This window comes from Mus musculus, chromosome 7 (assembly GCF_000001635.26).
Source record: "Mus musculus strain C57BL/6J chromosome 7, GRCm38.p6 C57BL/6J".
NCBI lineage: Eukaryota > Metazoa > Chordata > Mammalia > Rodentia > Muridae > Mus > Mus musculus.
In genome coordinates this window covers 125,907,174-125,924,109 of record NC_000073.6, presented here as the reverse complement: position 1 = coordinate 125,924,109, position 16,936 = coordinate 125,907,174, and the positions used below count along the sequence as shown (strand labels likewise).

Genomic DNA, 16,936 nt, shown 5'->3' with positions numbered 1-16,936 from the left:
AACCTGAACCAGTGGAGACACTCCTTGGAGGACAGCTCAGATTCAAACCATACACTATCCCATTTAAAAAACAAAACAAAACAACACTGGTTGTGTTAAAAAGAAATTTGTGAAATTGACTTTATGACCCTAAACAGTGAGCTTTGGAAAATACCCCAGGCCACTTGTGCCACTTGGTCTTTCTAACACAGGTGTCAGCACATATAGCTGCAGGCTAAAACCAACCCTTTTTCTGCATTGTTAAGAAAGTCTTATTGGAGAAACACATTAGTCAACATGGCTCCCATAGCCAAATGGACGAGTTAAATAGTTTTTAAAACAGACAACATGGCCCTCAGACTCAAAGTTTTCCTTTTTGGCACCCTTCAGAACCAGTTTCTAACATATACCCGTTGCTTAAACTTGGAAAGGGCTAGCCTGGATCCTCTGGTCCACCCCACTGGCTCCCATCCTCTGCTCCCTTCCGTGCTCTTTCCTAATTCTAACAGTTCAGCTGGCAAGTGGCTGGGGATGGGAGGTATCCTAGAGATGGGACAAGTCCTTTCCTGGATCCTGACGCCTGCTCTGCTCCGCAGGTCTCCTGGGAATGGTCGCACACATGATGTACACACAGGTGTTCCAGGTCACCGTGAGCCTTGGTCCTGAAGACTGGAGACCTCATTCCTGGGACTATGGGTGGTCCTTCTGGTAAGTGGCCTTTCACCTTCAGGTACCAGACTCTGAGTTATGCTGGGTACACAAAGGGATGTGTCAGGGTCCTGTGGTTTGTGGATGGCAGAAACCCATGCTGCCTAGAACAAGGTGCTTACTCAGAAGCCAGGATGAGGTGGACAGGGGTGAGGGGTGGAGGGTGGGCATACACAACCAGCTGGGACTCTGGTTTGTTAAAAAAAAAATCCCCTGCCCAATCAGCCTAAGCGAAGAGACTCTGTAGCTTCCCCCAAGGCCAGTGTGTCCTCCACAAGCACAGATGAGGCCCACGTCTCTCCAGCATGGGCCGAGGTCCTGAACTTCCCTCTGATGGACACAGATGTCTCTTTTCTGAGTGGTTAAGGCAGCTGGGGAATGGCTTGGAAGTTGTGGCTCAGTACACGTAGGCCAACCTGGAGCCAGGGATGAGTCCCAAGGTGTCCAGCGGCAACTAGGTGGATCCCATGCTGTGTGAGCCCCTGCAGGGTCTGCTTCAGGCACAGTTGGATCCAGGCACAGCTGGATCCGGGAGATCTGGTGATTTCCTCAAGGACCTGGTCTTTCTCTCCCTCTTCCTCTGTCTTTCATAGCTTCAGACTCAAGCAGCTTCCCTCAAAGTGGTGGCAAAGATGGCAGGCAAGCACCGCTTCTGGTACAGCCCCTTACCGAGCAGCGTGGGAAGATGGGGAATGGGAAGTGGGAGGTGAGGTGGGTCCTTTTCTGACCTTGCTGGCAAAATCTCTCATTGGCTTAGCAAGAGTCAGGTGACTATCCTTAAGCCAAGATTTAAATACTGGGGAAATGTGAAGGACCTGCTGGGCCCTACCTGAGTCACATGGTCCTGAGCATCCTTTTGGTAGGGAGTGGAGAGGGCTACGAGGACGCTGGAGATAACATTGGAGGGCACTGTGGCTCAGGGCAGCTGTTCTCCACGGTGCTGCCGGGGATGCAGCTGTGGTGGCTCAGGTCCCATGGGTTCCAACAGGGCTCAGGGTCAATACTTAGGGAACTCAAGAAACCTGAGTGGGGAATACAGCCCTGTTAGCAGAAGGGACCTGAGTCCCAGTGGTCTGGTGCTCAGCTACAATGAGTGACAGGAATTCTAGGCATGGTGCTCCATGCTAAAGCTAAAGAAGTCCACAGACTTCTTAGACTGCTGCCATCCAGGATTTGACATGACAGTGACTTCCTGTTGCCTAGTGGGAACCAAGGCTCAGCAAGAGTAGAACACTTGCCCCAGGTCACACAACTTTAATGCAGCACTAAGATTTTTTTCTGTACCCCAGGACACTTAGCAGCCCCTGGATCCCATTATAGCACTGGGCTTCCAAGCTGAGTTTGCTGGCTTTGACCCTGGTCCTGTTTCCCTTGGGCCTGGCTGCTTCGCCCACACTGTCTCCCACATAGTACCAGCTTCCTTGGGACTTGTTAAAGCCGCCTAACACAGGGCTTGGATTATGGCTGACACAATCGTCCGTGTCACAGAGGCCCAAGGGATAGGTAACTATTTCTCATTCCGTGGGCAAAGGAAACCAAGGCCATAGGAGGCCATCTCTTTTGCTTAATGAATGTGAAGCCAGTTGTCACAGTTCTGGCTAAGCCCCCTTGGCTCACTCCAGGCAGGGTGTAAGAGACCAGGTTTGAGGCAGGAAGCCCCAGCCTCCAGCTTCAGGAATCACGAGGCTGAGCCCTTGGAACATTGAGCGTTCAAGGCTGCTGAGCATTCTCTGGAGGACACGGTTAGGTGTGTGGTGAACCCCAGTCTTAATGCATTTTGAGCCACCCAGCAGGCAGAGTTGAGGGTGGCCAACAGTGAGACATTAGGTCAGGTTCAAGGCTGACCCTAACCCCTGCTAGATGTGGATGCTGCCAAGTCCCTTACCCCTGTGTGTCTCAGTGTTGTCGGCTGTAAAAGGGAGATGGCCATTTCTGCCTCATGGGGCTCTGGAGTGGCAGGCCCTTAGCTCTGTTAGTGGGTAGCATACCACTTAGCATCTACTGGGTCCAAGGAAAACTGCACATCACCTCCTATGGCTTTGCAGGCTACCTAGGCTCAGCAGGTTGGTCTTAGCTTGGAGACTTCCATAACAATCTGGTTCACATTACTGAGAGATGACTAAGGTGACCTTAGCTCAGCACAATGCTGGCTAGCATCAGTTGGTGGCTGGGGCAGCTTCTTGTGCCTGGCGGCTGGTACCCAGGGTCAACATCCCATGATCAAACATTTCAGGACACCCAGGTGGAAGCTGCAGGCTTGGTGTGTGAGGTCCTGTGTCACTCTGCTGCACTCTGTGGGTGAAGGGCAGGTGCAGGAGCTGCAGCCCCTCCCTGGTTGAGGCTCTCATAGACAGAAGTGAAGAAGGGAGACTTGCTTTGGGGTCACCCGGGCGCCGACTGAGGTAGTCACTCAGGCTTGACGGATTTCCTGTGTGTGTGTGTGTGTGTGTGTGTGTGTGTGTGTGTGTGTGTGTAGCCAGCGTATAGTAGCCAAACAAGGCAGATGCTCTGTGAACAAAGGGGGCATGAAGGGAACCTCAGCCACTGCACTCAGTGCCACATGACCCAGATATCCAACTGCCCATATTTGGAGGAACACTCCAGGATGCTGTTCTCTTTGGCTGTCTCAGCTTTCCCTAGTCTACCCAGAACATGCAAGGCAAGATGATGGTAGGCATCCAGCTGAGATGAGTGGATCCAGCCTGGGTGGAGTAAAAGGTGAGTGAGCCAACAGCTCCACTCCTGGGTCAGAAAGGTAGAGTGTGGAATGCAGTTTCCCAAGCAGCCGCACAGCTACCCTCAGAGGCTGCCCGAAGCCCCAGCCTGTGGTGGGTTTCCTGGGCCTCAACCTACACTGATAGTATGCTCATCTATGCAGAGTGTGGACTGTGGTGTGACACGGTAGGCTCCCGGCTTGTGGCTTGTGGGAAGACTTGCCTGGCCTGTGCCTAACTCGCTTTGTCAGGTGACAGGCTCAGGTAGGACTAACAGTGACTATCCTCTGCCCTCCAGCTCTCCCCAGTCTCTGCCATGACCCACTGCCTCCTCACCTGTCTGGCCCTGTTGGGAGGGTCAAAAGAGCGCAGATGCAGTCCTGAACAAACTTTTTTGTTTCCTGTTTTTCTCTTGATCGAAATGCAGGGGAAAGAGAACCTTCCTGACTTTGAGCGGTCTCTCTGCAGATTATAAGCCAGAGCAGCCATCCCTAGTGACATGTTCCTGGAAGCATTTGGGAGGTGATGTCAGGAAGATTATAAATTTGAAGCCAGCCTGGGCTACATGTGAGACCCCCCCCCCCCCCACACACACACATACTTGAAAGACCCAGAGAGGCTAAATACTTCAGCCCAGGCCACACAGGAAAAGAGTGAGCTGGGTCCCTGGAAAGTTTGTCTCCTGGCCTGGCCAGGAGTGACCCTCTACACTGAGCCCCTTGTCCTGTGGACTAAGGGAGCCTTACCATTGCCCCTCCTTCCTTTCCCATCTCCCTGACCCTCTGGGAGCTGGGACCCATGGGCTGCTTTCTTGTTGAGGACCACTGGACACCCATTCTGCAGTCTGGTCCCAAGCAGGCTCCTCTGTTTCAGCACTCGAGGATTTCCTGAGGATCCCCACTGTGGAGATTTTGCTGGGTTGGCTGGTGTTCTGCCCAGAGGCTGTGCGGTCAGCAGAAACTCTGGCCTTCTTTTCTGTAAGATCAAGACAGAAAAAGGGCTGTGGCCCACAGGTGTCCTGATGGTCATACCTTGGAGACCCCTAGAGCCTGTGATCATTTTGTTCCTAATGCTCTTGGGCTCAGAGGGTGGCCTGGGGTAGTGTCCTGTCCCTAACAGTGATCCTGTGTCCTCAGTCTAAAGGTGTCTGTGAGAGGCCTTCCCCAGTGCTTTGTTGTTATCTGTGTGGGGCCTCCATGGCAGACCAGTGCCTCTAGATCTGCTCTCTAGCAGCCTCTGCACCTCTGCATTGCCTCTGCGACTCCTGGGGATAAAGGAGGTGGATAGCCACACTCTCCCGTCACACCACCTTCACTCTTGTCCCCAAGTGTCCATTGTGCTCTTAGCTGTGAAACCAGGCCAGCCACCCCCATACTTCCCTGCAGCAGCTCAGCAGTGTGAATAGCAGACACCAGAAGTTTCCAGTCCCAGAGGCTCCAAGCTGTGTCCTCTGCAGGGTTGGTGGGGTGCTGCCAGGGAAACAGTGTGTTTATTATCTGCTTTTAATCTGTTTTTGTTTCCTCTGAGTTAACTCATTTGCGTATTCATTCCACAGTTGTTTATTGAATACCTGCTGTGTGCCAAGCCCTGTTCTAGGTGCCATGGCATAGCAGTGAAGCATTTGGGTCTGTGAGGGGAGGAGTAATCACAAACAAATCAGGGCTGCCACATCTAGGAAGTTAGGGTGGACGCGTCTCCCAGTGCATGAACTCTTCATGGCTAAGTTCTTGTGTGGGCCATTGTAAACAGAGTCGGATGATTCTGGAAGTTGGAGAGAAGCTAGGAGACTGGATGCTCTCATGCTAGAGTTGGAGCTGATGGCATGGACGACACAGACAGAATGACAGCCAAGGATCAGGAAGGGTCCCAGTCCTGGTCATTTCTGTCACCAAGATAAGCAAAAAGAACTCAAGGGAAAAGGGTTTATTTCAGCTCACAGCTCAGATGCCTGGTCCATCCTGGGAGGTTGAGGTAGCAGGTGTTGAAAGCAACTGCTCACATCATGCCCACAGTCAGGAAGAAGAGAGCAATGAATGCTCGCTCAGCCCACTCTCTGTTCCATGCTGTCCAGGACTCAAGCCTAGGGAATGGTGCCACCACTTTTAGTCTGGGGTCTTCCCCCCACTACGGTGATCTTATCAGTGTAGTTCCTCACAGGAACACCCAGAAACTGAACAATGCCTCACAGGTGTACCGAGATACTTGTTTTCTAGGTGATTCCAGGACTTGTCAGGTTGACACTGACACTACCTCATTAGCTGTTAGTGGAGATTAAAACTTTAAGGCAAAATTTCCCCGTTCCGGAAATCCCCGTTTCCCCACCCTCGGCAGCAGAGATGGAGCTGAGATGCTACCTTAGCAGACCACAATGAGGTCCCGGCTTCCCCATTTGCTGTGTGGTACCAGAACGGGGAGCCCCACATCTAGATCAGTAGCGATCCCTCCCACTCAGTACAGTGAAGACCATATGGGACACAGGAAGTTGGGGCTCTTCCAGATATAACAAACACCCCATGCACCCACCTCAGAGGCACCAGTGGGGAGCCAGGGATTTTGCCAGCTTAGCCAATGGGGATGAAACCACCTTCTCCACAGAATCACGGAAGGCAGTGAGGTACAGGGTGACATACCCCCACTGCTCTCTGCCAGGATGTGTCCGGAGAGGTATGCTGGGAAGCCAGAGCCAGCGTCTGCCCAGAGAAAGTCAGGAATCCTTACCATCCTGAGTGGTGCCTAGTGGGAAACTGGGACTCTTATGCTTGCTTTCTAGTTATCAGATGGGGCTCTCATTTTTCTTGCCAGAATGTGGTCAAAGGAAGCCAGCTGAAGCCAAAGCTTCAAGACCCAGGATCTCTGTAGAAATGTCCAAAATGAGCCAGACTACAGTGGCTCATCCCTGTAATCCCAGAATTTGGGGAGGCAGACTCATGTGTTAAAAAATAATAGAAAGAAAAGGAAGCCATATAAAGTGTGTCTTCTGGCCACAGTGAAACCAAACAAAGATGGAGGAAAATCAGGAAACAGTTGCAAACTAAAGAACAAACTTCTCAACAGTGCCTGAGCCACAAAAGGGGCCTCAAGGAAAACTTTAAAATACATTAAATGAAAAAAGCTAAAATACAACTCAAAAATCTGTGGAGCTAAAGTAGCACCGAGAGGGAAAAGAACAACGCTGGATGACTAGATGGTTCCTTATCAAAAAGAGAAAGACTGGGACTGGAGGGGCAGCTCAGTGCCTAAGAGTGCTTGCCACTCAGTCACGAGGACCATATATATGGGGTAGAGATAGTAAGATCACTGGGGCTTCCGACCTAGCCATGAAAATACAAGCTACGTGTTTAGGGAGAGACCCTGTATCAAAGGAACAGGCAAAGAGTGAGAGAGGGGGATACTTGATGCCTTCTGTCCTCTGTCTACACACTCATATACATGAGCCACTGCACACAAGTGTGCATGCAGTCATACACAGTAACACAGGTACACACAAGAATGAACAAATGAACACATCTTTTTAAAAGGAGGGAAAATGTTTTAAACCAGTAATGAAAGTTTGTGCTCCAAGATGGTAGAAAGAAAAAGAGGTTTAAAATAACTCCAAAGATAAACAAAAGAAAGATAAGAGCAGAAATCAGCAAAATTGAAAATGAACAACAGCGACAAAAAGAAAAAAAAAGAACCAGAGAAAAATCAATGAAGCAAAAAATCTGCTTTTTAAAAAACATGACAAATAAAATTGACAGACCCTAGCTTTTTCAAAACTAAAATGAGGTACGGCCGTGACAGACCCCGAGGACATCAAAAGCATAGCAAGGACATATTACAAATGGCTTGGGACACGTGCACTTGACAAATGGATGGAACAGAGCAGAGCAGTTCTTCTGAAAGCACAGATGGGTACTTCTCACCCAGCAGGAAATAAGTCGTTTGAATATTCCAGTAACTACTAAGAACACTGAAATAATAGTTTTTAAATGTTCAAAAAGAAATCTCCAAGCCCACATGATCTTATTGGGACATCTTGCCAAATATTTAAATAAGAATTAATACCTATTATCTGTCAGATAATAGAAGATGAGAGAACATTTAGCAATTTATTTTATGAGGTTAGTGTTATTCTGATACTAAAACCAGACAACGAAAGTGCAGAGAGAGACAGAAAGACAGAGAGAGAGAGAGAGAGAGAGAGAGAGAGAGAGAGAGAGGGAGGGAGGGAGAGAGAGAGTTAGACTAATAGTTATCTTGAATAGGATTTCAAAAATTCTTCACCAAAGAATGGCAGAAAGGAGTCCAGAATATATGTAAGCCACGTTGAAGAAAGTTACCCAGCAATGAAGACTTGAAACCCACTCAGAGCCATCAACTGCATCAGCAGCCAAAGAAAAAGGAATGTCACATGATTATATCAGCATGCACATGAGCTAGTTCATGTTCTAAATAATTCTCCCAGAAAATAAAGATGAATGGGAATTCAGCTTGATAACAAGTGCTGATAAATGTCTGTAGATAGCATTGAAATAAAGTTGAGGGGCATCTCTGTGATACTGAGAACACCACTGGAAGTCCTGGCTAGCACAATTAGGTATAAAAGGCAATAAACACCATACAGATCAGAAAAGAAGGAACAAACCACGGCCATGTACAGATAATGATTGTGCAGAAATACCCAAGGGACGTACCAAACATTCTACAGACTGGACCAGTGAGTTCAGCACAGCCATGAGAGGAAAACAGAGACTCGGTTTTATTTCTATAAGCTTACAATGAAAATTTGGACAAAAACTTAAAATATAATTATATTTCTACTAGAAAAGTTAAATGCATAGGCTTTAGACTAATAAAGCATTTCTAGAACTCATATGCTAATAACTGAAAAATTCCAATGAAAGAAATCACTGGTCTTGATAGTAGACCATGTTCATGGATCAAAACCCTCGACATGAGGTCCATAGCAGTTCTCAAAGTAGAACACAGGTTAAATATGATTCTCATCAAAACTTCAACAAGACTTATACAAAATTTCAAAATGCAGATGGACATAGCATTTGAAATGTAAATGAAGAAAATATCTAATAAAAACTTTTTAAAAATGCAGATGGACACGCAAAAGAAACAGAAGAGTTAAAAAAAATGTTTAAAGAAGAAGTAGGGTGACTCAGTCTACCCAATTTCAAGACCTATTAGAGCTACAGTAACCCAGACTGATATTAGTGTGTGTGTGTGTGTGTGTGTGCACATGTGTGTGTGTGCACATGTGTGTGTGTGTCTCCGGGTGTGTGGGGAGGTAGACACATCCATCAATGGGACAGAACACAGGAATCCAAGAGCAGACGCAAACAAATGCCTGCTATTTGACAAATGCTGCTATTTTTGACAAACGAGATCGTCAGTTCAGCGGAATGAGAGCAACGTTCTCCACAAATGGTGCTGAAGCTATTGTATACTCATAACAGAAAACCAGCATTCATTTAAATTCTGCATTAAAACAGGTCACAGGCCTAAGCATAAGATGTAACATTATAAAAGTTTTAGAAAAATACAGGAGGAAAGCCTTTGGGAACGAGGGCTTAGCAGACGTTTTCTTCGATTTCACTTCAGAAGCATAAAAGGAAAAAAAAATCAATCAATCAGTCAGCCTATTAAGAGGCTGGCAAGACATGCTATGACTATGAGTGTCTTTAATCCACACATCTGACAAAGGGCTAACATCTGACGTGGGGTTTTGAAAGAGAGATGCCCCCTATAGGCTCTCATAATTTGAACACTTGGTCCCCAGATGGTGGAGCTGTTTGGGGCGTATGCGGTACAGCCTCGCTAGAGGCTCCATCACTGGCTTTGAGGTTAGTTATCTCCACCCCACTTCCAGGTCCCCTCTCTGTTCTGTGCTTATGGTTGAGGATGTGAGCTCTCAGCCTCCTAGGCCTGCTGCTTGCTGCCATGCCTCCACTCTGCCATGATAGAGTCAACCCTCTGGAACCTAAGCCCAAATAAGCTCTTCCTTAAGTTGCCTTTGGTCATGGTGTCTTACCACAGTCACATAATAGGAACTAATCCACCCAGGGCATCTAAGGAAGTGAACTCTGAAAACTACGAGGACGCAAGAACAACAAAACCCCCCATTAATAAGTGAACTCTGGAGCAGGGATACAGAGCGTGCAAACAAGCAGACAAAAAGTTCAACACCTTTAGCCATTAGGAAACGCATTTAAAGCCACGATGAGCTAGGACTGTGTGTCTCTTAGACCAGCTAAAATAACACATACTGACCCAATCTAATGCTGCGGGGCTGTGGAGACACACACATCTCTGCACCAAAGAAGAAAACTATTGATGGATACAATTTGAGTCACTCTCCAGAGAACTGCTAAGTGAAAAGAGCCGGCCGGGGCATACAGGTCGTATGATTCCACCTATATCAAATGCTGGAAATGTCAAGATTCTAGAAATGAAGAACAGATTAGTGGTTGCCAAGGACCAGAGGAGGTCAGGAAAGAAGTGGATGTGGCTATAAAATGGCAAGAGAAGGGATCCACTGTGCACTGTAGTTTGATTATGAGTAGTGAGAACCTTGGTCCTGATACTGCACCATAATTGCACTCATTTTGTAATGTGTTGTAATTGCCGGAAACTGGCTAAAGATGGTACGACTCCTCCCATCTCTCCATGCGCGTATTAGAGCTTCATTTGAATCTATAAGTATCTCAATTTTTAAATTAATTTTAAATCAAAGAATTATTAAAGGGGGGGGAGGTTCCAAGAAGATTGTAGGGTGTGGTGAGGACTGAGGCTTAGTAGAGATGGTGAGATTGGGGACTGAGGAGTGACACTGGAGGTGAGGAGTACACAGCTGGGCTGGAGGCCTGGGGAAATCTTGGACAGGAGGGAGGCCTGAGTGGGGCAGGGGCTTTGGTGTTTTGAGAACAAAGAGGGTGGTTGGTGGCTGGAATGTGCAACACTAGGCTAGCCCAGGGAACACTCTCTTTGAATTAATGTCCTACATGAACAGCAGATGGCATGTGGACATGGCCTACAGGTCAGTTGCCTTTGTGTCTGCCCAGCAATTTCTGTCTGCCTCTGCTCTATCCCTGAAGCCTCTGTTCCCTCTCTATAGCCTGGGCTCCATCCCTACAGCCTTGTCTCCATCCCTACAGCCTTGTCTCCATCCCTACAGCCTTGTCTCCATCCCTACAGACTAGACTCCATCCCTATAGACTTGGCTCAATCCCTACAGCCTGAGTCTATCCCTACAGCCTTGTCTCCATCCCTACAGCCTTGTCTCCATCCCTACAGCCTTGTCTCCATCCCTACAGCCTTGTCTCCATCCCTACAGCCTTGTCTCCATCCCTACAGCCTGGGCTCAATCCCTACAGCCTTGACTCCATCCCTACAGCCTTGACTCCATCCCTACAGCCTTGACTCCATCCCTACAGCCTTGTCTCCATCCCTACAGCCTTGTCTCCATCCCTACAGCCTAGACTCCATCCCTACAGCCTTGACTCCATCCCTACTGCCTTGTCTCCATCCCTACAGCCTTGTCTCCATCCCTACAGCCTGGGCTCCATCCCTACAGCCTAGGCTCCATCCCTACAGCCTGGGCTCCATCCCTACAGCCTTGTCTCCACCCCTACGGCCTTGTCTCCATCCCTACGGCCTGGGCTCCATCCCTACAGCCTGGGCTCCATCCCTACAGCCTAGACTACAACCTGGGCTCCATCCCTACAGCCTAGGCTCCATCCCTATAGGTTTGGATCCTCTCTGTCTTAGTTAAGCTTCAGTTGCTGTGATGAAACACTATAACCAAGAGCAAACTGGGATGAAAGAGCTGGTTTCATCTTATACTTCCAGGTAGCAGTTCATCACTAAGAGAAGCCAGGACAGGAACTCAAGCAGGACTGGAACTGGAGGCAGGAACTAAAGAAGAAGCCATGGTGGAGTGCTACTCACTGGCTCACTCCTTATGGATTGCTCAGCCTGCTTTCTTATACCATTCACAACCTGCCCAGGGGTGGTCTGCCACACCAATCAATAATTAAGAAAATGCACCCACAGGCTTGTGGTGACAATCTTATAGAGGCATGTTCTCAAGTATGGTTCCTTGTTCTTAGATAACTCTTAACTGTTTTCTAGTTAACAGAAACTAGCCAGGATGGGCTTCATCCTTTTCAGCCCCTTGCTTTGCTTGGATCTCTGCCTGCAGACTTTCTGCTTCAGCCTCTGTTTGGGATCATGCAGAGTGTGAGTGAAGGTTTATTAAAGTTAATATTTCTGACTGTAAGAACTAAAAATTCACCCTAAAACGAACTTATGTGAAAGAAGGTGTTTCTATAGATAAGTAAACAAGGATTTTTGTCACCTGTGTCAGAAAACCAATGAGAAATGGCTGATGAGGGAAAAACTTCCAAAGAAAAGGATTGGGTTCCCAAGAGGGACAGGTTCAAGGACAATGGAGGCAGCTCCTTACTGTCTCTGCTTTCTCCTGGGCCAGCTTAAGTCTCAGGTTGGGAGGTGACAAGACTGTCCCCAGCATTTACAGATAGACAGCTCTCTCAGTAACCCAGGAGAGATATGGGCTCTTCTTCTCTACAGCTTTTGAGATGGTGCCTCCATGTTTAGGCCTAGACCATGGGCCCATCCCTAAAGGCTGAGGCAACAGAAAGCAGCACTTGGATTGCCCAGGCCTAGTCAGGTACTCACCCCTAGAGGCTAAAAGCAGGCCAGGTCCTCACAAGCTATGGCCCTGAGAGGATGGAAGTACCATTACCAGAGGCAGGAATAGATACTGGGCAGGTTAAACTAACACTGCAGAATTCTCCAAACAAGCTCACTTCTTCATTTTCCCACCTCAGGTTGTGAGTTTTCGTCAGAAGGCAACCCTGACTTAGCAACTTAGCTGGCATCTTAGCTCCATTGCTCAGGAGAGAGCACTTGATTAGATCAGCTTCAGCCACAGCCCTGGTGCAGTCATCCACACCCCCTGCAGTGTGTGTGTATGTGTGTGTGTGTGTGTGTGTGTGTGTGTGTGTGTGTGTGTGTGTGACACACATTGCACACTTTAATGGGTCTGGAAATCCTCAGAGAGGCTGACACCTTAAAAATGTCTATTATAGACACTCCAGGCTTCTAGAAAATCTAAATTAGCTTCAACAGATGTGAGGAACCTATTAGTGGGTTAGGCATGGCCGGAAATAGGTGATTATTGGAGATCCATTTGAGAAAGGCTGAATCCGCAGGCCTTTCCTTTCCTCTCCTTCTGGAGTTCACTCAGGCTGTTGTCAAGAGGGAGGCAGGGCTGCCCTGAAGCAGGGATTAGGGATAATGGTATTCAGAGACCACAGGTGAGCTGTTGGCAGGTAACAACCTGGAACTCTCAGGTACCGTGGTGCTGGCAGAGCAGACACGAGCGCATAAACTGAGATCAGAAGGGATTCATCCGCCTGGAGGAAATCAGGCCAGTGGGACTGAAGCCAGGTGGGCTCCCCACTCCTGGCACTAAGTGTGAGTATACAATCCAGATCAGAAGAATCAGGCAGGATACCATTTCTAGAACTGAGTCTGGTTTGGGGGTGAGTTCAGTGCACTCATCTGGTAGGGCAGCCAAGCAGTCCAGCTACAGGAGGTACAGGCAGAGAGACAGTGGGGAGACAGCCAAGAGGGACATCAGAGCTTCATCTCCCAGTGGGAGTGCCTATGTCCTGAATCACAAAGAAGCAGGAGTTAAGAACGCCTTTCCAGGTAGTGACAGTAATGACAGCGAGCCTTTCCTGAGGGCCTCCACATGCTGGACCAAGGCTGGTTGGTATATTCAAGAACCATCTGCCTTAATTCCATTCACAAGACTGGATGTGAGGAGCACGAGGCACGGAGGTCAAAGGTATTTTCCAGGGGTATCTGGGGGCAAAGGTGACTGTAACCCTCATGCTCAACATGCCTGCCTCCTCCAGAATCAACTTCAGCATCTTTAGGCATCCCCACTCTAGCATCCCTGCCTCCCACCGTGTGCTCATGGACTCTGCTACCTCATGCCTCCGTAGCTTTGCATGCTGTTCTCTTCTCCCAGGATGTCCTCTGGCCAGGACTTCATCTTCCCAGGGCCAGTGTTGTTATCACTGTATCCTGGGTAACTGTTCCCGATTCTCACCCTGCTCTCACAGTAATGGCTAAGTAGATGTGTCTTTGTCACAATGTGAAGACCACTGTCATTCTTCCAGATCAACATGGAGTGGGAACCAAGTCTTAGGGCTTGTAGCTATGCTAAGCAGACAAATAATGTGTGGATGAGGCTCCTTGTCCATGCCCACCCTCACTGTGGCCTCTCTCTCTCTCCCTCTCTCCCTCTCTCTCCCTCTCTTTCTCTCTCTCTCTCTCTCTCTCTCTTGACAGCTTGGCCTGGGGTTCATTTACCTGCTGCATGGCGGCATCTGTCACTACACTCAACTCCTATACCAAGACAGTCATTGAGTTCCGGCATAAGCGCAAGGTCTTTGAGCAAGGATACCGGGAGGAGCCGACGTTCATAGATCCTGAGGCCATCAAATACTTCCGGGAGAGGTCAGTGAACACATGGTCCCCTCTGGCCAGTACTAGGAGTTTAAAGACCAAGGCCTAACCTCAGTAATCCAAAGCTCTTATTCAAGACTGGAACAAATGGTCTGATTGAGGTGATCTTGGAAGTGGGACAAACTGGGTAAGATAGAGTATGGACTTTTGGATTTCTGGGACATCAAATGTTTTGCGGGCATAAGATTGCTCAGGAATTATATGACCCGATTATGGAAAGCTCAAAAAGGAACAACATGTGAGTGGTAGCCATTCATCCCCAGGCTACTTCAACTGCAAGCAGAAGGAGATTGAAAGGTGTGAGAAGGGATCCAGCAGTAGGATTGGTGGTGGTCACCAGAAGTTGGTGGCTTCTCAAGGTCAGGGACAACACCTAATCACTTGTGTCTTCAGAAGTGATCTGGGAATAATGTAGGTGGCAACAAATAGTTCATGGATGGATGGATGGATGGATGGATGGATGAAAGGTAAGTGCTTTTATGTATAGATGGACAGTTGAAAGATTAGATATGGATAAGTAGGTGAATGAGTGGATGACTGGGTAGCAGATGGATAGATGGACGAGTATATGAGATACATGAATGGGTAGGTAGATAAGGGAATTGGTAGATGAGTAGATGAATGGATATATAGGTAAGGGTTGCTGAGATACACAGATGAATGGGAGGATGGATAGATGGGTAGGTAAGTCATTGAATGAATATGGATAATTGAGTGATTGAATTAGTAAGTGATTGGGTAGGTGGATGGATAGGTAGGTAGGTGGATAAGTAGAAAGGTAAATGGGTAGATGAGTCAGATGGATTGATTCATGGGGGAAGAATACATGGCAGGCAGATGGTAGAGGATGAATTAGGCCTCCCCCTGCCCAGCCTCAATTCAGTGGTTCTAAGCCCACCTTGTTCTTTCCTCTTATTTCCTAGCTCCATCCAAAGTCATTCCTGTAGGCTGGCTACAATCTAATGCCACCCTGCTCAGCTTTGGCTGCTGGAATCTCTTCTGGGCCATGGGAGGTGCTGCTTTCACTACTGCATGCTAGGAAGTGACCTTGCCCAGTCAGGGCCAGTGCTTCCTTCAGAACTCTTGTCTACCTCCTAGGCCGGGGGTATCTGATGACAGCAGAAGCTGGGACAGAGGTGTCTCACATTCTGCCCATACAGAGACCATCCTGCCTGAGTGGGATGTAGGAGTCTGTAGGAGTCTAAGAATTGCTGACATGGGCCTGGAGGTCTCCACTCCCACTGTTACCCCTGGGTGCTTCTGTTTCCTCCCAGTGCCAGGAATGGAACCCAAGATCGCGTGTATGCTAATACTATTCTCCCAGTGAGCTTCACCATAGCCCATGCCACTTTCCATTAAGTGGAATCCCAGACATCCTTCCAGCTATGGCTGTCCCACATAGCTGTACCGGGTCCTGTGTCTGGGCACCTGTATTAGTCAGGGTTCTCTAGAGTCACAGAACTTATGGATAATTTCTAAATAGTAAAGGAATTTATTGATGACTTACAGTCGGCAGCCCAATTCCCAACAATGTTTCAGTCGCAGCTGTGAATGGAAGTCCAAGGATCTAGCAGTTACTCAGTCTCACGCAGCAAGCAGGCGAAGGAGCAAGAGCAAGAGCTAGACTCCCTTCTTCCAATGTCCTTATATTGTCTCCAGCAAAAGGTGTAGCCCAGATTAAAGGTGTGTTCCACCACACCTTTAATCCCAGATGAAAGGCATAGCCAGATTAAAGGTGTGTTCCTTAACTCGGAGATTCAATCTTCTGGAATCCATAGCCACTATGGCTCAAGATCTTCAAACCAAGATCCAGATAAGGATCTCCAAGCCTCCAGATAAGGGTCACTGGTGAGCCTTCCAATTCCGGATTGTAGTTCATTCCAAATATTGTCAAGTTGACAACCAGGAATAGCCACTACAATCCACCCCTTGTCAACTTGACACAAATAATATCTCATGTTCACATGAAACAATAACAAGGTTGTAAATACGCCTAACATGATATAACTATCCCTCGTACAATCGCAAACGCATTAGTAAATTTACAATGGGCATTCATATTACTTTATAATCCTCGTTTCTGCAACTGGTTACGTGGCCTTAATTGGTATTTATAACTACCTTCCTCTACTACCCATTCTGTATTTCCTTCTCCTTCAGCCAGCACCTCAGCAGGTCTTGGCTCTTTTCCTGGAGGATTGACCCATACCTTCATTCCTGATGGGTCTGCGTCCTTTGTCATCCTGCTTGGATTAGGCTGTTGTAGTTTCCCATTGACTTTAATCACAGGACATGGTAGTACTAAGAGACGCCCTAAGGGATCTCCTACACTCCAGACATAATCTTGCTTACCACCATTGTGAAGAGGTAATCCAATTTCCCCATGGTAATCTGGATCTATCACCCCTCCTAACACTGTTATTCCTTTTTTAGCCTGTTGGTTTAAGGGCATTAGAAGCCCAAAATGACCAGGGGGAAGTCTGAGCTTCCAGTTCAATGGAATGTTTGTTGTAGCTCCTGGTAGGAGCACTCCCCTCTCTGGAGCCAAAACTTCTAAGCCAGCAGAACCTAGAGTTATGGGGACAGGAAGCAAAAATTTTCCTAGAGGGTCACTAGGAGTGATAGTAAGTGGAACTATTCCTTTTTCCACCCCTTGATTCCTGGACCCATGAATCCTTGCTATGGGTGAAACTGTACCATATATCGAGCGCTGATTCAAAGCATATACTGCCTTCTGAAGAACTCTGCCCCAGCCTTCCAAGCTGTTACCACCTAATTGGCGCTGTAACTGCGTCTTCAAAAGGCCATTCCATCTTCCTATCAGCCCAGCTGCTTCAGGATGATGGGGAATGTGGTAAGACCAGTGAATTCCATGATCGTGAGCCCACTGTCGTACTTCTCTGGCTGTGAAATGAGTTCCTTGGTCAGAAGCAATACTGTGTGGAATACCATGACGATAGATGAGGCATTCTGTCAGTCCG

The 16,936-nt window shown here is 48.0% G+C and overlaps 1 protein-coding gene across 4 annotated transcripts in view; it reads left to right on the top strand.

Moving 5' to 3' along the window:
• The window catches only part of Gsg1l (GSG1-like), a 204,346-nt gene that overhangs the window by 158,648 nt on the left and 28,762 nt on the right, over positions 1–16,936 (top strand). For 3 of the 4 annotated variants that reach the window (XM_030242625.1, XM_030242626.1, NM_001101488.1), the window contains 2 exons: positions 576–687; positions 13,779–13,946. In XM_030242625.1, coding sequence (XP_030098485.1) covers positions 576–687; positions 13,779–13,946 — 280 coding nt within the window. The remainder of the gene's footprint in view (positions 1–575; positions 688–13,778; positions 13,947–16,936) is intronic. The other variant, NM_001358885.1, reaches the window with a different exon arrangement.